Source organism: Condylura cristata, unplaced genomic scaffold (assembly GCF_000260355.1).
Source record: "Condylura cristata isolate star-nosed mole 26May11 unplaced genomic scaffold, ConCri1.0 scaffold00029, whole genome shotgun sequence".
NCBI classification, from domain to species: Eukaryota; Metazoa; Chordata; class Mammalia; order Eulipotyphla; family Talpidae; genus Condylura; species Condylura cristata.
The window spans coordinates 1864475-1886528 of NW_004567130.1; the positions used below are offsets into that span (position 1 = coordinate 1864475).

The 22054-nt window shown below is 59.0% G+C and overlaps 1 protein-coding gene across 1 annotated transcript in view; it reads left to right on the forward strand.

Moving 5' to 3' along the window:
* AACS (acetoacetyl-CoA synthetase) overlaps positions 1-22054 on the forward strand; it is a 38859-nt gene that overhangs the window by 6697 nt on the left and 10108 nt on the right. Inside the window, exons 3-10 of the mRNA XM_012730976.1 lie at positions 524-644; positions 7448-7561; positions 10195-10292; positions 14400-14514; positions 14670-14751; positions 16159-16306; positions 17593-17673; positions 19034-19158. Of these exons, the coding sequence (XP_012586430.1) occupies positions 524-644; positions 7448-7561; positions 10195-10292; positions 14400-14514; positions 14670-14751; positions 16159-16306; positions 17593-17673; positions 19034-19158 (884 nt within the window). The remainder of the gene's footprint in view (positions 1-523; positions 645-7447; positions 7562-10194; positions 10293-14399; positions 14515-14669; positions 14752-16158; positions 16307-17592; positions 17674-19033; positions 19159-22054) is intronic.

Below are 22054 nucleotides of genomic sequence, written 5' to 3' on the forward strand. Positions count from 1 at the left end.
GGCTCAGACATAGGCAGCTACCATGTCAGTCTTTATTTTCCGTCATCCTTCTGTGTCATAAAGTAGGTGCTCAGTAAATATTTGCTGAGCTTCCATTCATAGGGTGGTGCTTTTCCTGCTAATAACTCCTTTCCGTAGTTTTATTGAGCAATAGTTGACAGTATTTAAGGTGCACATATGATGGTGTGATGGACCATCATGGATCAGTCAGGGCGTGACTGCTGAAATCAAGGTAGTGGGTGAGTTAAGATAGCCAAGATGGAGGTAGTTAACTTTCTCTTTCTACTGTGGTGCAATGCTTTAGCTTGATTCACAGCAGCTTCCTTCCCGGTGTTCAGTACATCTTGCTGACCACGGAGTGTTTATTTGTGTTCTCACTCTCCAGCCTTCAGGCCAGTTCAGTGTTAGCCTGGAAGGAAGGAGCCACGGTCAGGGAAGCAGTGGCTCCCCAGGGTGTGGGCCGCTGCTGGCCATTCGTGCGTGGCCCCTTGCATGTGTGTGATGCTCACTGTCTTTTCTCTAGGTGGTGGACCCATCGAAAGGGATAGCGGACGTCCCCGAGTGGTTCAAAGGCAGCCGTCTCAACTACGCGGAAAATCTCCTTCGGCACAAGGACAATGACAAAGTGGCCCTTTATGTTGCAAGTGAGTCCCGAGGAGTGGCCTTTTCCTCCCTGAGTGTTCCAGAAGTTACTTGTGTGAGTGTGGGCTGGTGTCTGGAGAGCCCCTTTAGGACCTGTAAAGTGTGATTTTTCAAACAATTTCAGGGCGCTTTTCTTTTTCCCTGTTTATGGTGGTGGAACACGTGATGGTGAACTTAACACCCGGTGCTGACGAGCGCGCAGCTCAGGGTGTGTGCTCCGTTGCTGCCGCCTGGCATCTCTAGAACCCTTTCTTCTGCAGCATGGAGCTCTGTGCTCACTAATCACCAGCTCCCTGCTCTTTCCTCCAGCCCCGGGTAGGCACCTTTTGATAATGTCTGTGTGAGTTTGAATGTGTTGGCTCTTCCTTGTGAGTGGGGTCATACAATATTTGTCCTTTGGTTACTGGCCTCCGTATACTGTTCTTTGGCTACTCACTCACTGTAATGTCCTCCAGATTCATCCATGTGGTAGCTGTTCCAGAATGACTTAAAAGCTGCATATTATTTGGCTAAGTGTCAAGATCACCTTTTTTTTACCCATCTGTCATAGTATGCTTCCGCCTCTGGGCTAGTGTGGATAATGATGCTGTGCAGAGGGCTCTCTGAGGGCCTGCCTTGGATTCTTTGGGATATGTAGCCTGAGTGGGATCCCTGGATCATAGGGTGTTCTGAGTTTAGTTTATTGAGGAACCGCCATACTGCTTTTGTAATGGCAGCTCTTGGCACCTGTCCAGTGCAATTAAAAAATCTATTGAGTTTTTATTATTTCTGGGAAGGGGTGGAGACAGTCACATGGTCCTTTTATATGGACGAAATCGAGATGCCCAATATTAAATAGGTAGCTCAGAGCCACTTGGAAAGTTAACAGTGGAGGCCCAGCTAACATTTCTCTCCATGGGCTTCTAGAATAAAGTTTAAAGAATATTTCAGTGTATGTACTGAGCAGGCTCTGGAGGAGTTGGCAGAAATGGAGTGTTTGAAATAAACCAGCCAAATGAGGTTTTGTAACCAGTAACACTGAATTTACCTGGTAGTGTTAGGGTTCGAGCTTTTCATACATGTCAACCAGGTGATCACAGTATGGCTCTGTGAGTATGAAAGCTCCTTTACCCCTTTTAGACACAAAATGTTCTGTTCTGTTGGGGCAGTCTGCTTAGGAAGAGGAGACGGGACATTATGGAGTCTTCTCTTGTCATGGTTGAAGGCTCTGGTTTCTGGGTGGGGCTGGAATCTGATAGTCTAGCAGCTGTGGGGGTGTGTAGGATGATCTCTCCGTCCTTTATGAAGGGGTCCCCATTGCTCTTCTCCCTACCTGCCCGTCCATCTTCTCCCTGGCTTCCTGTTTTCATTTTTTTTTTTTTTTTTAAAGATTTTATTTATTTGTACATACAGAACTGGGGTACAGGCCAGAGGCTCAGGGGTGGCGAGAGGCTTCACCAGAGACAGAGTGGGGAGCAGAACAGGCTGATCGACAAAGTACACTGCTGAGGAGAGCAGCGGGCGGGTCAGGAGAGGTCTGCCGCGCCATGTGGTCACCTCCGGGGCAGGCGGGGATCGGGGCAGGCGGGGATCGAACTCATGCGGAAGTGGCTTTAGCTTCTCAGTGCAGTGCTTTAACCCGCTGCGCCACCAGGGAGGGCCCCTGTTTTCATTTTTGTGGGACCACATCCTTGCCTCTGCAGGGGCTTCACACCAAGCTGGTGTGGGATGGGAAGTGAGACAATCATGGTGTACAAGTAGACCCTGGAATAGGAGTAAATGCCATCTGGGTGAGGGTCTTTACGTTTGAGCCCTAGTTCTTTTTTAAAAGATTTATTTATTTTTGCATAAGGGCCCTCCCTGGTGGCGCAGCAGGTTAAAGCACAGCACTTAAAAAAAAAACCAAAAACAGCACTATTTGTGTATACAAGAACTGGGGTATAGGCCAGAGGTGTGTGTGTGGGGGGGGGGGTGGGTGAGAGGATTCACTAGAGAGAAAGCAGGGAGCAGAACAGACTTATGTACTGAAACACACTGCTGAGGGGAACAGTGGGGACACAGGAGAGGTCTGCCATGCCATGCCAGTCACCTGGCTGGGGATGGAACTGCAGTGGCAGCTGATAGCTATTGCTTTAACTCCCCCTCCCCCCCTTGCACTTTAACCCCTAGTGCCACCAGGGAGGCCCCTTGAGTACTAGTTCTGTGCTCAGGAGCTGTGTGACCTTGGGCAAGTCACTGGATCTCTTTAGGTCAGTTTCTGTCTCTGAAAATGGAGATGATGCCAGAGGAGATGATGGTACCTGCTTTGGGGTTTTAAGGATTAAACCAAGGAGTGTAGGGTTAGCTAGCTAGAGCACTGTAAACAGTCCTTGGGGATGCACTTGGCTCTGTAGCTGCAATCCTGTGCGGCTTTTATTTCAAGCCAGTCCCAGGTGACCTCTAAGAGCATGGGGTGGGGCACAGGTTGTATCTTTTTCTAAGCCCACCTGCTGCTGCTGCCCATTGCTGGCTAAGAACCATGGAGTGTCATGTTGTGTTGGCTCTGCAGGATGTTTTGTTCCCTTTTGTGTCTCTTAGCTTGATGCAGGGTAGGCTGCATGAATAGTTAGCCTTGAGGCATTAAGGCTGGCCCATGCCCACTCTATGGCGCTCCCTGGCTCTTTAAGGGGATTTGCATGCCCTCCCCTCTCCCTGCCCTCCACCCACTCACCTGTCCACCTTCTTGTCTGTCGACCTTCCTAACTATCTATCCAGGCTTCCTCCTCCTCCTTCCTTCCCTCCCTCTCCCCTTCCACTCAGCCATCCACCCACCTGTCCATCCACCCACCCAGCACTCCAGGTCTGCAGTGAGCACCCCCATAGTGTAAGGCCACAGTTGCACAACACTGACCAGAGTGGACGAAGTTCCTACTTTTGGTTGCTGGCCTTCCAGTGAGGTCAACAGTAACTAAGAAAATGCACGTAAGGAAAAAGAACAGATAACAGCACCACTGGGGCGACGCGGTAGGGTGGGGTACAGGGCTGGTTTAGTGGGACTGCTGGGGAAGGCTAGTGTGGAGGGGCCTGAGCAGAACTTGAACAAGGTGAGGGAGTCAGAGAGGTGGGGGGGGCATTCGAGGCAGAGAGAGCGCTGGGAGCTGCAGCAAGCCTTGGACCCTTGAATAGCTGGCAGAGGGCAGGACGTGCGGGCATGGCACTTGGCAGAGGCCTGGAGAGGCTGGGGACTGTGGCAGCTTCAGAGGGGATGGCTGTCCCACAGGGGTCTGAGCCAGGGGGCAGAGTGACGGGAGGAGCCAGCGGGTGCAAAGAAGGAGAGGCTGGAGGCTGACTTTGGGGTCTGCTGGGCGCCCAGTCTCTGGGGCTTCTCTGGCCTTGGTGAGGACGGCTTGTGTGTGGGATTATGGGGCTCATAGTGGTCTCCTAGGCTGTGTCCACTTTAGGCAAGACCATTATGTTGAGTCCTGGCTTTTAAAATGATGAATGGGGGCCTCCCTGGTGGTGCAAGGGATTACAGCACAGCAATATGAAGCTATCTGCAGCCACTGCAGGACAAGTTCAATCCCTGGCCAGGGAGACAGCCCACATGGTGCAGCAGACCTCTCCTGTCTCACCCACTGCTCCCCTCAGCAGTGCATTTCAGTTGATCTGCCTGTACTGCTCCTACTCTGTCTCTGGTAAATCCTCTCATCCCCAGCCCCACACCTCTGGACTCTACCTCAGCTCTTGTATCTCTTATATCCATAAATAAATAAATCTTAAAAAAAAGTGATGAATGAGGATCAGCCAGGGTTTCATTGAATTCCTTCAGAATGGTAGGACTTGATTCACAGCATTCCAGCTCCACTGTGTAGACAGGGTCAGGCCACACCTGACCCTGGTCATGCAGCACCGCAGAAAGCCTGGGAGCCTCGGTTTGGGGGGGCGGGGGCACATGCTTTCTTCCATGAGGACGTATTTCATTTAACATCAGCACTCACCCTGTAGAGATCACTATCTCTAGTTCCAGAATATCCTCATCACTCCCAGACTAAACTCCCTGCCCAGCACAGTCACTTCCCCAGGCCCCGCCCCCACCTACTTCCTGCCCCAGGGGTTTGCTGAGGCCTCCTGCCCTGCGGCTCATCTTCAAGGCCACCTCCACACTCACAGGTGTGGGCTTCATCCCTTCTCACATCTGCGCGACCGCAGGGCCTGCCACGGGCCGTGAACCCAGAGTCACGACACCAGCCTTGCTGGGACGCCAGAGTCGTGGCATCTGTTGTGGTCTGAAGAGGGAAGAGTGCCAGCTCTCTGTGTCTCCTCCTGTCTTGGCGCAAGATAGATAGCCACGGCCGGACCACCTTTCTCCTGGCCTGCGAGGTTCACGCTAGACCGTGGGCTTGTCTCCGCCCTCTCGTGTCCCGCCTTTCCCCTCGCCTTCCCCAGCACACTGACAGATGCCTGCTGGCTGACCCTTTCCTTGTCCAGTGCCAAGTGTGGCTTAAGGAGACGTGCGTCCAGAGCCATGTCTGCTGAATTCGCTTCACGCTCCTCTCCCCTCTTCACCATCCCTCTTCTTTTAAATATTTGACCTTCTTTCTGTGATGACGCTGTCCTGCCTCGGTGTCTTCCCTCCGGGGGCGCATCTTACTTACACATTAGCTCCCTTCCCTCCGCGGCACACTGGTGGTAGATGTGGGAGCTTTGGCACAACTGTTTGGCCGTCTTTGTGCTTCTCTTACTTGTCCTTCCTCTCCCTGTGTGCAGGACTGGTGTAGTCTGCCCTGGGCCTGCTTGTCCCTCCACACACTTCGGGGCGTCTGGTGCAGGCTCCAGGGTTGGGGCCAAGTGAAATGCACCAGCCCTGAGGTGCTGATCCGCCAGAACCTGCCTGCATGGCCCCTTGTGGCTTGGAGAGGTAGTGCTTAGGTTACTGCGAATCTTCCCAGGCCAGCCAGTGACGGGCGGCACGGGAGAGGTGGGGCAGGCAGCTGGTGAGGTGAGACCAGCAGGGTGGACGACACAGGTGTAACTTTAGGTAAATTGGAAGAACCAGATTTACAGGAGAGGAAGTCAGGGCGTGAGATGAGACATGTCATGTCCTTGAGTAGCAGAGCGGGCAGTGCAGGAATGAGCCATCTGCATGAAAGACTGGCCAGGACAGGTGTCTCGCCCGTAGGCAGCACACCCGTGAGGCTCCCTGCTTGGCTGCAGCCACCCGAGCTGGCTGGTTTCACTGGGGAGCAGTGGCCCCCAAACATGGCTTAAAACAGGACCCCTCAGGGCCTGACTGTTCTGTGGGTGCACAGCCAGAAGTGCTTAGCTGGGTGGTTCTGGCTGGGGGTATCCTATGAGGTCAGGGTGGGGGTGTTGGCAGGGCAGCCGTCCTCGGGAGGCCGGTAGGCCCATGTCCAGGGCTGGGGGGGGACTGTAGGGTATGGGAAGGAGCCTCAGCTCTCACTGTGGGGCTTCTCCATCAACTGCTGAGGGGCCCCATGACTCCACAGCTGGCCCCCAGAATGAGCCGGCACCTCACACCCAAGGCTCAGCAGTCACGGTTATCCCCTCAGCACTTCAGTCCAGGCCTTTCCATGTCAGAGGGAGAACGAGAGGATAAATTCTGGGACATGGTCACCAGGGCATCGCCAGGCCGGGCCTGCTCCATCCCTAGGGTGAAAGGTAGCAGCTCGCTGTTCTGAAGTGCATTTGTGAGGTGAGGGTGATCATTTTATTTTCTTTCCCATCTACATATTTTTGAAATGTGAGGTTTTTTTTTTTTTTAATATTTATGCATACAAGAGATGGGGTGCAGGCCAGAAGTGTGGGGGTTGAGAGGATTCACCAGAGACAGTGGGGAGCAGAACAGGTGGGTCCATTGAAATCTACAGTCGGTGGGGAGCAGCAAGGAAAAAGGAGAGGTCTGATGTACCACACAGGCCTCCCTGTCTGGGGATTGAACTTGTGCTGCAGTGGCTGCTGATCACTTCATAGTGCTGTGACTTAACCCGTTGCGCCACTAGGGAGGCTGTTTTCTGTTAAGGTTTTCTATAGTGAGCTTGTATTACCTTGATAATGTGAAAAAAATATCATTAAAACACAACCAAAGATAGAACACTACGCAGCAATCAAAAGGAGCCAATGAGGTGCTGTGGGGATAACCATGACTGCTGAGCCGGCTCACTCTGGGGGCCACAGACCTGTCCACAGACTGACTTTACTCTTGAGAGCATCGTACTAAGGACAAAAGCCTCAAGAACTGCCTGTGGCGTGACCTGTTTCTGCAGCAATCTTGATACAATGGGATAGACCGCAGAGGAGGAGAAGGGACGGGTGGTGTCACTGGGGTTGATGGGCGGGAGGCAGGACTATTACAGGTTGTGGGAGGAGAAGGAGATATACTGGATTTAGCCTGAGATTGCTGTCATGGAAATGCTACAAAACAAAGTCCCTGCCCACACGTGGTGTCAGCATCAGTTTGCTGGCCTTGACAGTGCACTCAGGTCATGCCAGAGGACGCTGGAGGGGGGACCTAGGTGGAGAGGGGCCGGGCCTCTCTGCAGGTCTTCAGGATTTCCTGGGATTATAGAATTAGGTCAACTTGAAAAGTTAAAAAAAAAAAAAAAAAAAAAAAACTGCAACCCAACAAAGTCTTTGTGTGTAGGTCGTGGGAGGCATCCAGGGGCTTGTGTCCATGTGGCCTCAGGTCCTTGGGTCGCAGGCCTGCCTCCCTCCGGCCTCCCTAACCCTCCCGCTGCTGCTCTGGCAGGGGTTCCAACCTGCCGTGCTCAGGGGTGGCTCTCCTCTGGCCTGTGGCTCAGACCTCAGTTGGCCCCTTTCCTCTTCACAGGGGAGGGCAAGGAGGAGATCGTGAAGGTGACCTTCCAGGAGCTGAGGCAGCAAGTGGCTTTGTTCGCCTCGGCAATGAGGAAAATGGGCGTGAAGAAGGGAGACCGAGTGGTCGGTGAGTGTGTGGGTCCTGGGGAGGAAACGGAAGCCGAATGTGTGGCTTGCAGTTGCTTCAGCGAAAAAAAAAAAAAAATCAACCGAGAAGTGAGGTCACTGCAGAGGGGCGCCTCCAAGTCTGGCAGGGCCTGACTGTGGGGAGGGGCCTGTGGGGCTCCCTCCCGGCCCAGGGCCTATTGCATGTGAGAGTGTCTGGGGCAAAGCCAGAGCCACAGGTTACAAGCGTGACGGTCCTTAAACCCAGCTCAACTCAGGAGACGGGGTCCCTTCCCGGGTTGGGGGAACTGCTGCAGCGTTTTCCGGGAGCCGTCTAGCCGCCTCCGGCCTTCCCAAAGAATTTTTGCCCTGCACGTTTTTCCATTTTGCTGACATGCCTGCTGACTGATTCCTGATCCCCAAAACCTGGCCGAGGGGGTGTTGGTGTCTGGCTGATTTCCTCTTGTGCCCAGACCCCGGTGGCAGCTGCCAGGGCAGGAAGACCGCTGCCCACCCACGTCCTGCACAGGCGGCAGGGGCCCCAGGAGGAGGCCCGGCCTTTCTGAGGCTGCTGTAAGGTCTGTGCAGCAGGGACCCTCTGCTCCATTCCTGCGCTGTCCCAGGGCCCAAGGCAGTTCCAAGAGCAGTGGGCACTGGTCCCAGGGTGGCTATCAAGGGTTCGCCCTGCAGGGGAGGGCAGTCCAGGTAGCAGAAATGGCTCGAGGCCTGGTGGCAGGGCCTGAGAGCTGGGCCTCAGGTGCTGGAAGGAGCCAGGCTTGGCGCCTGCAGTGGCCAGGCTCCTCCCTTCCCTGGTCCATCCTCGGTCAGCTTTTGTTTCCTGGGGTATCGGTATGTGGCCACGATCCTCCACAGGCAGCTCAGGTGCTTTCCTCGGTTTCTTTTCACTTTGGCTTCTGTGGGGAATGTGAAGGCCGGCATGTGGGCGTGGTCTCTGCTCCAGGAGCTTTGGCTGTCAAGATGGGTGGGCGGTACTCAGGACACACCACTGCCTGCTCTAGGGGCTGTCGATGTCCCTCCCCTCTGTATGAAGGGGAGCCCCCTCCATGGGATGGGCGCTGCAGGGCTGGGGCTGCTTCAGGAGAAGCCCGAGGCGGGGCGTTGGCCTGGGGACCTCAGAGTTTAGCCTGGGTGTGCCTCTCCCAGGGTTTTGGCTGGGCCCTCAGTGGGTGTTTGCGGAGAGGGCAGGGACCTTCTCTGTGAGTGGCTGGGCTGGGGCTCCCCTGGGGTGGCGCAGCTGGGCGTGGGGCAGGGCCTGCCCTATGGCACTGCCGAGGACTGGGTCAGGTAGAAAGGATGCCCCAAGTTGCTGCGGTCCCTCCTGTGATTTGAGGCCTCGCTGGGCTCACAGAGGTCTCTGCTCAAGCATTAGCACCTCTGAGGAATCTGTCACAGCTCACGCTGCCCTGGATTTATTTTTAAGTTGTCCTGTGACCCACCTGAAATCACACGTGTGTGTGTGTGCGTGTGCATGTATTTATTGAATGAGAGGCCAGAGCTCTGTCTGGAGCCGTGGTTTTGGAGAGGACGAGAGGGGTGTGTTGGGACAGTTGGGATCCCTCTTGGTTGTGCTTTCTTGGGGTGTCCTGGGCCTATCACCATCAGCCTGGTGGCACGTTTGTCCTGTTGGTGGCTACGGGGGTGGGGGGGAGTGGACATGTGTCCTGAGACAAACACCAGGGAATGAGTCCGCATGAGGCATCAGTGGAGGCATAAGGGGTGAGAGCTGTGCAGGTCTCCATCTCTGGCCGGTGTAGGTGGCATCCTCTGGCTGTATGTGGGTCCCCACAGCCAGCTCTTCTGGTCCCCCTGGGGCAGGGACCCTATTGAGACCTTTGGTTTATACTCACAGTTTCACGAGTCTTATGTTCTCATCCAGATGGCAGGGGTGCCCTGGGATGGGGGTGCAGGTGAACTGGACGGGATCCCAGCCTCTTGGGACCCTGACGTCCTGACAGGGGAGAAGCCTGTGAACCCTAAGAAACAAACAGCAAACACCCACTCCTGTGGTCAAGTAGGCAGTTGAGAGCAGCTGGGCCTGGTGGAGCAAAGAACAAGGCAGACCAAGCCTCAGCCCTCACATGGGAGCCAGGTAATAAGCAGTTGTGGTGATTATGCATAGGTGATAATTAGGCAACGTTTGGTGAGGGTCAAGTCGGTGTGTTTTATGGTGACGACGGGGGTGGGGGGACAGGCTGAATTAGGGACTTGGGAAAGGTGTGTCTGAGAAAGTCCAACGGAGTGAAGACTGCAGGATGAGCAGCCGTGTGGGGAAAGCTGCGTGTGCAGGGGGTTCAGGCAGAGCTGTGCAGAGGCCCCGAGGCGGGACAGCGGGAGACGTGACTGAGTCTGGGGTGGGAGGCTGAGTGGGCAGAGGAGAGGCTGGGTCATGCCCGCCAGGGCTGATGCTGGTCAGTGTCGAGTGGGTTGGAGGGTGTGACAGCAGGAAGTGGACAGAAGGTGCTGGGTGACCTGCGATCTGAATGGGCAGTTCCCAGGCCGCTGGGGGGAGGTGGGGTAAGGCTGGCTGTGCTCTGCGGCGCGAGCCAGCCCCCCTTTCCTGCCCTGGCTCTCAGAGGCACGTTTTGAAATCCGAAGCCCCGAACCCAAGGCTTTGTCCCCGTGTCCCTTCGGCAGGTTATTTGCCCAACAGTGCGCACGCCGTGGAGGCCATGCTGGCCGCAGCGAGCATTGGCGCCATCTGGAGCTCCACGTCCCCAGACTTCGGAGTGAACGTGAGTCCCGGGCCCGCCTATGGTGCCGCCCCGTGCCCGAGGGTGCCTGGGGGTTGAGGCTGTGCAGGGGGAACATGAGGTCGGGCCCTGCCCACTGACGGGCTTGGGGATCAGAGTGGTGCAGGTCTGCCCAGGCTGGAAGGAGACGGTGTCCCAAGGGCCTCGTGGCCCTGGCCTGGGGTGAGGATAGCAGAGAGGGCAGCCTGAGGGACCTCACTTTCGATCTCAGGACGGCCCTTCTTCTCCCTCACCCCCACCCAGCATCCCCACGGCGGTGTGCCCACTGGCGGCATGTGCCCGGGTGGGCGCTGGCCAGAGGCCGGGGCCAGCCTCTCAGGTGACTTCCTGACTGTGAGTGTCTAACGCTCAGCCTCTGCAGGCGGCTTTCCAGATTAGTTCTGCAGGTGTTATCACAGACCTTCACAGGAACCCTAGCATCCTCGGCTGCCCTTTTTCTCTTTCACTTTGGGCCTTGGCTTCCTGCGCTGTGTGGGAGGGGCCCAGCCACTTAGTCCCTGTCGGCTGGGGGACTTACGGGCCCAAGGTGCACCCAGCTGCCCAGAGTGGTCAGGCAGGAGCAGGAAGCATGCACTGGTCCCCGACGGGAGGAAAGCAGCAGCAGAGAGGACTCCCTGGCCAGACCTCTCCTCTCCCAGAGCCTCGGGGAGGGCTGGGGGTGGAGGGGGACACACGCAGGAGACACCGTACTGCCCGTGGGAGGACACAGGTGCCTGCGGCCCTGGCACTGCACCAGGGTGACCTTTGTATCGGGCTGTCCAGGCTGGCCAGTGGCTTGGGTTGCCTGACTCTGCTGCTGTGTGCCCCAAGTAAGTTTCCTGCCCTCTCTGGGTTGCAAAGTGGGGCAGTGGGAAGAGAGGTGTGGAAGGAGGTAAAGGTGTAGGAGGACCGGGGAACCGATGCGGCAGGGCCTTCCGTGGGTGCCAGGCTTGTCCCCAGGTCAAGTCAGGGTCTGAGCTTCAAACTCGTGTCTACCCCACTGTCCTGGAAAGGTTGGGGTTTCAGACCCGTCCTGTTTGCTCATCCCATGGGGGAGAGGAGCAGGCACACTTTTCCCACTCAGGCCTGGAGGAGCTCAGGGGGTGGTGAGGCCAGTCTGGGGTGAGGCTGGAGCCCTGCCACTGGCCCCCTCAGGCCCAAGGGCAGTGGGTGAGCAGGCCGAGTAGGCAAAGAAAAGGCTGGATCATGCCTGCCATGGGGCTGATGATGACCAGTGTTGAGTGGGTTGAAGGTGTGACAGCAGGAAGTGGACAGAAGGTGCTGGGTGGACCGGCAATATGAATGGGCAGTTCCCAGGCCGCTGGGGGGAGGTTCCAAGCACCTCTGGGGTTCCTCTGGACTGTCCCGGTGGCCTCTGCCCAGGCCCACCCTGGGCAGGGAGGGCGGCCCTGAGCCTGGGCTGCAGTGTGGCCTGTGGATGCCCAGGCTCTGCATGGGCTGTGTCAGCTACTGGGCGGTGGCAATGTCTCAGGGCGCTGCCTCTGGTGTTAGTGCCCTTGGCCTCTTGGCACTTGTGTGGCGGAAGACTGGCAGGAGGCTCTGGGAGGTTGGGGAACACGCAGGGTGGCGCAGTGGTCTAGGCAGGTGGCCTCCTGGCCTGGTGACCTTGACCAAGGGCCTTGGGTCTGAGCACCCAAGGTGGGGGGCCACTTGTGAGGGGTGGCCCTCCCATGGCACTGTGAACACTGTACTGGACGCAGGTATTTTGAATTACACTGTAACTTTCTAACTTGTTCAGAGCCAGTGGCCAGGTTGGCAGTGTGTGGCAGGGGGCCTGGTCATGTCCCTCACCCCGGCCTGGAAGGACCCCTGAGTGAAGCTTTGGCAGAGAGGGGAGCTCTTGGGGTGGATTCCGGGTGTGGGGGTATGTGTCGGCCATAGGGTTCCTGGGATGGAGAGGTGAGGGGAGTCAGACATCCGAGATACCTCCAGCTGATCTTGGCCCTGCAGGGGCTGCTGGTGGGGAAACAGCTCCGAGGGCCTGTCCTCCATAGTTTCAGCCAAGCTGGGCTTTCTGGAGCTGTGGCTGTGGCTGGAGCCTCGCGAGGGGGCAGGCTGGCCCCGCTCTGCATGCAGCAGCTGTGCCCGGAGGGGCGGCCGCCCAGGTCTCCGGGAACCCCTTCGTCAGGCCAGAAGACAGCAGTGCCCAGGCCTCCCTTCCAAGATGCTTTGCCCTGCCCGGGCTCTGGGCCCCAGGTGAAGGGTGCAGGCGTAGGGCCCTCTGTCCTACCAGCCAGGTGGGCGTGGACCCCTGGTCACCTTCGCAGGGAGTGGGTCAGGCTGCTGGTGACTTCACGGCTCTGGCTGCGGCACTGGCCTCCTCTGGGAAGCCCCGGCGCTTGCTCAGGTGGGCCCAGCCCGTGTGCCGGGACCTGGGTAGTCCATGGACCAGAGCCTCGCTGTTGGCCGGTGAGGGAGTGGGGAGCTTTCCCGAGTGTGACTGTGGGCCTGACCTGGGACCTGCGACACCCAGGGTTCCTCTGTGGTCCACACACCTGCTTAGTTCCCAAGAGCACTGCCTCCACCCTCAGGGGGCCCCAGGGGCTCAGGAAGGGAGCTCCTCTGAAATCTACAATGAAGCCTGAAGGTCTCCCCCACTCTGGGCCACTGAAAATGCATCCTGGGGGGCACTGTCTCTCACGGGGCTCATGCAGCACTTACAGGCGTGGGGAGGGCAGGCGGCTGCCCTTCCTCCACTCACAAGCAGGGAGGCGACTCCCGTGGTCTGGCTGTTTGGTAACAGCAGGACCCCACTCCATTGTCACGGCGCAGACAAATCTGCAGCAAGCTCCCTGTTTCCTTGCCCTGCCCCTGTGGTCTCCTCGCCCAGTGCCCCGGCCCCCAACCCCCTCCAGCTCCTAGCTGTGCTGTCCTTGAGCTTTGGTGTGGAAATGTTGGGCCTGGGGGGCATTTCCTGGGGTTGGGGGTGGGAAGTGGGCTCTGCTCCTCGGGACCGCCTTCCCGCCTCACCATGCATCCTGCTTCATTCATCCTGTTTGCTTCTTCTCCCTTGTTTCACTGTTTACCTTTGGCGGCTTTTTTAAGGACACTGGGGGAGTCCAACCAGAGCACTGGGCGAGTTGGTCCCTTGCCCCCAGGCACGGTCCTGGGCTGCAATGTGCACGGCTTGTGTGGCTCACAGGGCAGGTGTCCCCTGCTGCCAACTGTCGCCATTCACGCCGGCCCTGGCCTCCTGCTCGCCGGGTGGCTGCGCACCCTGTTCAGATCAGAAGCGGCTGGGGGTGTTGGCTCCTCTAGCCTGGGGCTGCTCGGAGAGCCTGAACCCCCGCCACAGCCAGAAGCATCTTGGTGTTGCTGAGTCCCCCACCTTTCCCAGCCTAGGCCCAGGCCTCTGTCTGGAGACCCTTGTCCTCATTGCCATCTGTTCCGAGAGAACAGCAGAGTTGCTCTGGGAGATGCCTGCCCCCACCCCGGCCCAGGAGCGCTCTGTGGGTGATGGTGGTACCACCGTGGTCTGGGCCTGAGAAAGGCTGGAGGGGTCTGGGGGAAAAGAGCCTTCTCTGTCACCCCAGGGCAGCACAGGGTGGGGACGTTTGCTTCAGTCACAGCTGTCTGCACCTGCTCCAGAGACAACTCAGCACCTGTGTGGCAGGTGTGTCCTCTTCCAGGAAAGAGGAGTGCTGGGTGGGGCGGCAGACTGGTGGGCCCACAAGGGCACCTGGGTGTCGGCCAGCCTGCTCCGAACATGGGCCTGTTTACCTGTGTCCACATCTGCAGGATTATTTGCTCGGCTGAAAGTGTCCAACAGGGCGTGGAGGGGGCCGCTTCAGAAGTGAAGCCTAGAGCAGAACCGGGGTGTGGGAGCTCCTGCAGTCGCCTGAAGGCGAATCTCATCCCTTGCCCGAGGAGCCGAGTGGAGTCTGGCCCCCATAAGTTCGGGGTCTGGCCTTGTGGTGTCTGGAAGTCCTTGTGCTTCTGATGTCGATGCTGGGAGTGCTGACGTCTCTGGGGGCACGCCCCGACCTCCCAGCCAGAATCATCCCCCAAGGGGAGGGGGCGCAGCGGGCCAGGGCCAACTGCTGCCTGCCCATGGCCCAGGCCCAGGCCCACTCTTCCTTCTGCTTCCAGGGTGTCCTGGACCGGTTTTCCCAGATTCAGCCGAAGCTCATCTTCTCCGTGGAGGCTGTGCAGTACAACGGCAAGGAGCACGGCCACTTGGACAAGCTGCTGCGGGTGGTGAAAGGTGTGTGGTGAGGGACAAGGGCCCCGGCGCCGACCGGGCCTCTGCAAAGTGCAAGCTCCAGAATCCTCGATAAGCCCCGTCCCTACATTGAATCACCTCTGCTTAGAAAAGCCATGTTCGCACATTTTGCGTGTGCAACCATGTTCTCCTTTCAGGACTGCCGGACTTGAAGAGGGTGGTGGTGATTCCTTACGTCTCCTCCAGAGAGAGGATAGACATTTCCAAGGTTCCCAATAGGTAAGCCGAGCGCTGTCCCAGGGAGCCCCCGCAGCCCCCTGGGGTCCCAGGTTCTGCGGACTTCACTTCAGAGGCCTCATGTGTGCTGGGGACCCGTGGGCCCTGGAGCTGGGCCCCCCGTCCCAGGGTGGATGGTAGCCACACGGCAGGACCCCGCTCTTCGTCCATGTCTGTCAACAGTGAGGACCGGACTGGAGCGTCCAGTCGGCCCCTTGGCATCCCCCAGTGCAGATGGCTGCCCCGTTCCCGGGCAGCGATGGAGGCTGTGGCCAGACCAGACACCCACCCGCCTGTGTGGAAGCCTGGGAGGGGCAGCCACCCTTTGGGCTTTCCACTTCCCAGAAAGGCCGCAGAGATAATCACCGTTTGCTGAGATTTACAGGCCATTTGAAGGGAAGGTTTTCTAGGTGTGAAGTGCCCGGTCAGTGTGGGTGCTCTCTGTAGGGGCCCGGGTCGTGGTGGGGGCGTGAGAAGGGTGCTCTTGCTGGCCACAGTCCTCTGTGGACAGCTCTCACACACTCCGGGCAGAAGCCTTGTTGTCTGTGTCTGAGTGGAGCTGTTCTGGGTGCCCTTTTGAAAGCACCCTTATCTTGAAGGAGGCGTCTCGGCCCGCCTGGCTCCCCGCTGCGCCCTGGGGTGCATGTCCTAGCTCTGCTGTGGGCCCAGTTTCATATCCCCCTCACGGAGGCAGTTCCACTTGTCAGGCAGCTGGACTTCTTCCTCTCCCGTCTCTCTTCTCCTCCAGCGCCGGCCCAGGCTAGGCTCTGGGATGGGTGTTTCTGCAGCGTCAAATAGAGAAGCCTCCAGTCCCCGGCTGGACGGCAGCTGCCATGGCCCTGTTTTTGCTCAGAAAGCAGAGCCCCTGGCTGGGTCTTGGCCACATGCATGGCCACTGGGTGTCACCCTTAGTCCAGGGCTGGGTGGACACCGTAGGTGACAGTCCCTAGGCCTCATCTGTCCCTAGGCAAATATTTGTACCGAGCTGCTGCTCAACCCTGGCTGTGGTGGAGTAGTGACAACACAAGGCATCTGTTTGCTCAGCCTCTTTGCTTTGCAAATTCACCTGTGGCAGCCGCAGCTTTGGACCTTGGCCTGCTCGGTGCCGTGACCTTCCCGTGCTGGGAAAGGTGGGGGCCTGCTGTCACCCTCCCTGGCCCTCTGGGGAAAGGGGAAGAATTCCGACCACAGGGCTCCCACTTCCCTTTGCGAGCCAGGGCGCAGGCTGGAAGCACAGAGAGGCTCGTCCCCAGGCCTCCGTGCCGTGTGGAGCCGCCATGTGGACTCGTCTGCAGGTCCATCCCTGCACTCACGGGGGGCCTCATCTGATGGGAGTGATGTCGGGGTCTGAACTGATGCTGGCAGTGCTCGGGAATGTCCATGGTCTGTTTCTTGTGTTTTTGCCCACAGTGTGTTTCTGGATGACTTCCTCGCCACTGGAATAGGGGAGCAGCCCCCACAGCTGGAGTTTGAGCAGCTGCCCTTCAGCCACCCCCTCTTCATCATGTTCTCCTCGGGCACGACCGGGGCACCCAAGTGCATGGTGCATTCTGCCGGGGTAGGTCCATCCAGGTCTACTTGCCAGGGGCCGTGGACTGGTGCAGGAGGACCCCGGCCCACGATGCTGAGGTGCAGCCCCCTTCAAGTGGGGCGCCGGGGGAGGCCCGGACTTGAGCCCACAGGGCGGCTGTGGCTCCTGTCACCGCTGAGACATGCAGGTGCTCCCTGCTCACCACGAGTGTGGGGCGACTTGCTCGCCCCGGGTTGTGATCCCTTGGGGGGAGGCAGTTAGTGGCCTGACGGGATTTAAAAAAGCGCCGACAGGCTCGAGAACAGGAAACAGCAGTGCCTTGCTGCTGCAGTGTCTGCGAGCTGTCTGCGCGGCAGGTACGCGAGCCTTGTCTCCCCGTGAGACCCCCGCCCGCCTGGGGTGGGGCAGACGTCAGCGCCATGGGTCCTGTTCTAGGGTGCAGGCTACTAAAGGCGCTTCCCCCCCGTCCGCCTGCTGGGGCTGTCATGACCCAACACCCCAGATGGGTGATGGGGCTTGGAGCAGGAACTTGAGCCCGGGAGTCTGAGGTCAGGGCTATGGCGAGGACCCACAGTGAGGATGGGCTGCCAGGCGGTCCTGCCGTCTGGGCTGAGCATGGCGGCGGAAGCTTCAGGTCCTGGCAGTGCCCAGCAGGGCTGGGCAGGTGCTGTGGCGCTATGAACTCTGCAGCGCAGCATGTCTAGCTGAGAAGCCAGCGTAAATAAACGTGTGCTGGCTGGTGAGGAATACTCTGGAAACACAGCCGACCCTGCTGGGGCAGCAGGGGACAGAGCAGTCCGGGGGGAGGCAGTGGTTTGGGGCCATTGCAAATGTAGTGCCCGGCAAACCTTAAAATAAAAGGTAATACCTTGCAGGGGATGGGGCAGAAGGGGTCCATCGGGTGCCTGAGCTACCCTCAACCCAGAGTCCCCAGGCTCTGACTCAAGGTTCTCAGGGACTGCTCTGTCCTGTCCAGCGAGGCCACTGGCCCAGGAAGAGGGGTGCTTGCTGCCCCCAGTCCTCTGCCCTCATCTTAGCTGTGGCTCTGCACAAGGTCGTTCTACTGCTGTCGGCTGCGGCGCTGGGTCCCTTCTGCTGGGGCTTCCTGGCCCAGAGCTTGTAGGCAGGCGGTCAGGGGCTGGCCGGGTCTGGCAGGGGCCCAGTGGCAGGGGGCCAGCATGTCAAGGAGAGGTGCCCTCAGCCAGCTTCTTCTGGGAGGAGAAGAGAGGTTCCCCCCCGGGCAGGTATCTGCACAAAGTGGGGTGGGCCCGGGTGCCCTGGCCTGCGTGACTCACGCACGTTGCTCTCCCCAGGGCACCCTGATCCAGCACCTGAAGGAGCACATGCTGCATGGAGACATGGGCAGCGCCGACATCCTCCTATACTACACCACGGTGAGTGTGGGCGCCGGCCCCGTGCCGGCACTCAGCTGCTCCGCTCGGGGCTTCCCTTCCCGCGCGTCCATGCGCGAGAAGCTCGGGAAATCTAGCTTCTGCCGCAGGGCCCCAGGCTGGGCTCTTGCTCCCGCTCTCCACTCCTGCCTCCAGTGTAACTGTCTGGGCAGCTGAGCTCACAAGCAGCTGCTGAGCTCTACCTGTCCCTTGGGCAGGTGCTGGGTGAGTCACAGGGACATCCATGGCTGGCTTTCAACTGCACAGGAGAAGGTGCCTCTGGCCAATCCAGAGAGAAGAGGCATTTATGCAAGGCTGGTGGGTGATGGGCGAGGTAGAATAACATCCCTGTCCACCTCGAGCCCCAGGGTCTGTGAGTGTAACCGTCAGGGAAAAGGCTGGCAGGTGTGGTTCAGTTAAGGATTGTGACCCTGGGTCATCTGGGCACAGGTCCTTACAGGGGCAAGGTGGGAGGGTCCCGGCCAGGTACGTGAGGTGAGCCTGGAGCAGAGCGCCGGTGAAGTGGTGTGGGCCCGTGAGCCCAGGCACCTCCGGCGGCTGGAGGAGGCAGGGAAGACGCCCTCCCCGGACCTGCAGAAGGACTCACCTCGGCACCTGCTGGGCACTGGGGCCAAGGGGGCCTTGGGCAGTGGGTCTGGGCTGACAGGCTGCTGGGCGTGGGCATTTGTTACAGCCGAAGAGGAAGTGTGGGCCGGTGGCCTGCCTAGTCACTTGGCTGTGGCCCTGGCGTGGCCACCAGGCGGGGCTGAGGCTGCACAGTGAGAGCAGCGCCACCAGCTGACCAGGCTACTGGAGGCTGCTCCTTTGTGCCTGGGGCAGGAGTCCTGCTTCAGCGCTCCCCTGGCTCCCTGGCTCTGTCACTGTGTTTGTTTGCCTCATGAACTCTCCCTTTGGAAGGAAGCGCAGCTGCCAGCTCCGTGGCACCTCTGGCTTTAAAGGGCCCACATGGGGGCCGGGTGCAAGGCTGCTTCTCTCCCGGGCCTGGCACCCACACCCAGAGGCTCCCCCGTCCGCCCAGACCTCAGCCTGGGCGCTGCCTGCTGACACCTGTGTGCTGCGGGGAACCAGGTGCCCGTGAGCCCAGCGTGCAGCGCCCCGTGCGTGTGCATCTGCACAGTGGGTCCCTCACTCCTGCCGTCCCCAGCGAGGGCCAGGGAGACACTCTTCTGGCAGCCGCAGCGACCGCCTGTGTGCCACAAGCCCCTGTAGCCACGCGGCAGAGCCTCGTGCGTTGGAGAGGGCAGCTCGCACCCGCTGAGGGGCCTCCACAGGGTGGCGAGGCTGAGCGGTGGGCGAGGGCCGCCCAGGGCTCTGCTGACACGTGCTCCTCGGTCTGTTCCAGGTCGGCTGGATGATGTGGAACTGGATGGTGTCCGCGCTCGCCACGGGCGCGGCCTTGGTCTTATACGATGGCTCCCCGCTGGTGCCGACCCCCAACGTGCTGTGGGACCTGGTGGACAGGATAGGGTAGGTGGGACGCTGGCTGGACCACAGCGCTGTCACACGTGGCGCCGAGCGGTGCCCTCTCCAGGACCCTCGGCTTCTGGGTCTCCCTGCGGTGGGGCAGGTGCGGGAGTTGTCAAGTTGGCAGGAAGGGAAAGGAGGGACTCCTGGGGGGGTCTGAGACGATCGGACATCTGTACCCTGGAATCCCAGCCCAGGACCACAGGGAACCTGAGGGCCCGTGAGCATGTCAGCCGGGGCTTTGGGGGAGAGCGCCAAGGGGTCCCTAACATGGCACATCTGTTCAGGGGACACAGCCTTGCACAAGGGCTGGCTCCCGCCACCCTTCCTCGCCCTTGGAGGGGAGAGCCTGCTGTGTCCCTCCGAGTTCCCAGCCCATCCCAGGGCGTTCCCAGTGTGCCCACAGAGGCCGCCAGAGGGCCTGCCACCCTTCAGTGCTGGTGGCCACAAGAGCCCTCGGGGCGGAGGCAGAAGCGTGCACCCCCGACCCATGTTCATGCAGGAATGGGCAGAGCGACATCCTAGCAGGGCTCTTCTGCCTGCCAAATGACCCAGTTGGGTGCCTCTGTGATCTCTGCTGCCCCCTGCTGCCCCGAGGTGGGGGTGCGGGGTTCTGGGTGGAAGTGCCTGGACCTTTTAATTACTTCCCATTGGAATCTCTTCCCCATGGAGAAACAGAAGGGGCCACTAATTAATGGCTTTGGCCATTAATGTTTTAACCAGAGCTGCCCGGCCAGGGCCCCCAGTGTAGACCCTGGCATTTGGCTCGGGTTTTCGCGAGGGCTTCCTTCCTGCTAAGACCTCCTGGAGACAGGTCAGTGGTGCTCTAGGACATGGGCACTTCTAGATCTTTACCCTCAGTGCCAGCCGTGCCCCAGGAGGGAACAGTTTGCGCGTGTGTGTGTATGTCAGGAACACGGGGGTGTCACGGGGCCTTCATGCTGATGAGGTTGAGGAACCAAGAGCTGCAGGAAGGGCAGCTGTGTGTGCGTGTGGTGTGGGTGTGTTTGCACGAGTACGAGTGTGTGTGTGTCCATTAGATTGAGTGGGAGAGTCCGGGCTGCTGTGTGTGTGCTTGACCTTGTGAGTGCATGGGTGTGCACGTGGGTGTGTGCACATGGATGTGTGCACGTGGGTGTTCGCACAGCCCTGGCTCTGGGTGCAGGTGACGAGCACGCACTGAGCGTCTGTCCCAGTGCCCTGCGGCGGCAGTAGAGGAGGGCGGAGCAGTTGGCAGGGCCATTGGGGATGCTGGGGAGGACTGGGGCCCGCAAGCACCCTTTCCAGCCACAGTAGAAGTTACAGTGTTCAAGAAATGGCTGGGGAAGATTAGCCGCCTGGAATTAAGTTGGGGCTGGGCTGGGGGCGGTGGTCCCAGCTGGCCAGAGGTCTGTCAGGATCAGCTGGGCGGGTACAGCCCTCAAAATGCAATTCTGTGTGTCCACGTTTAAGATGGGAAACTGGAGAGCTACGCCTCTGTAGACCAGCGGAGCTCACAGGCTGACACACTTTGTAAGTGGGAGTCGATTTTGAAGGCATAGAGTTCTTGTAAAAGATAAATTTTCTTTTACCCTCCCCGCCCCCATGGGTATTGTTCAAAACTTGTTTTTTTCTTAGCCTCTAGTGTTTTCAGTTTTCCAGAGAGATAAGCGACATATAACATGCGGAGTTTAAGACTCAGGATGTGTTTGCTTTGTTACACTTACTGCAGAGCTCATCTTGCAAAGCCGGTGCTGTCCACACCCCGCATGTGGGCGTCTGCTCCTCGCCAAGCTTCTCACTGGGCCAGGGGTGCAGAGCAGCCACTCAAATGGAGCCACCGAGATTGAGCCTTTCCTCGTGGGGGTGGGCCTGGGGGGAGCAAGGCTAAGGAGGTGGCCTCAGGCTGTGAGAGCCCGCTGTCCTCTGGTGGTGTCACCTTGGAGGGCTCTGGGTGGCACAGATTCGGGAACCAGGGTGGTGTGTTCGGGAAGTTGGAAGGACCCCTGTGTGGGAAGCTGATGGAGGCTGCTGAGGAGGGGGTGGTGGGGATCAGATGGGCTGGGAGGGCAGGTTTTTCCAAGTGAAACATGAGCCCTTTAGAGCCTTTGGATGGGGGAGGGCACGGAGCTGGTTCTTGGCTGCTGAAGTCCAGTCTGGCTCCCTCATGGGGAATGAACTGTGGGGGTGAAGGCAGAAGTGGTGAGATGGGGCCTTGGGTTGTGCAGCCCTGTGGGCAGGGGTGGCCTTGGAGAGGTCCATATAGGACCAGGGTGGGGTGCCGGGTAAGACGCTCTGGGTGGGGCGCTCTGGGTGGGGCCCTCGAGCCTCTCCGAGCTGTGCCTCATTCTTCGTGCTGTGGTTCCCAAGGGCATTTACTAAAAATAACCCGGCAGAGCCCCCACCCACACTATGAATGCACATGAACGAAATGTTTCCAGACCTGGAGGTGGATAGGCGACTTTGCCATTTTTAGACACGCAGGACTGGGTGTGGCTCAGTCTTCCTGCTGGGTCACAGTGGGGTCATAGTTACCGCTGTGACATAAAGGGTGCTGAGACCTGAGGGCCACTGGTGTTGGGGGGCTGTGGGGGGCAGCAGGGGACGAACAGGACAAAGTCTGTGTGTTGTTGTGGTGTGGCTGGTGGTGGCCCATCTCAGTGCCGGGACGAGGGACAGTACCGTGTCGCCCACTCGGGCTCACACCCCCCATCCTTGGGACTGGACTCTGAGCCCACCGTGTTGCCCACTTGCCCAAGGATGGGGGTGACCATCCTTGGGACTGGACTCTGAGTCTCTGAACCATGCAGACTGGGGACAGGGGAAGGAGCCTGTTTATTTCCTGCTTCCCCTGGTTTCCCTCGTCCTGAAATAGCCTCTTCTGGGCACCGTTAGAAGGGCTGAGGCTGCAGGGTAGATG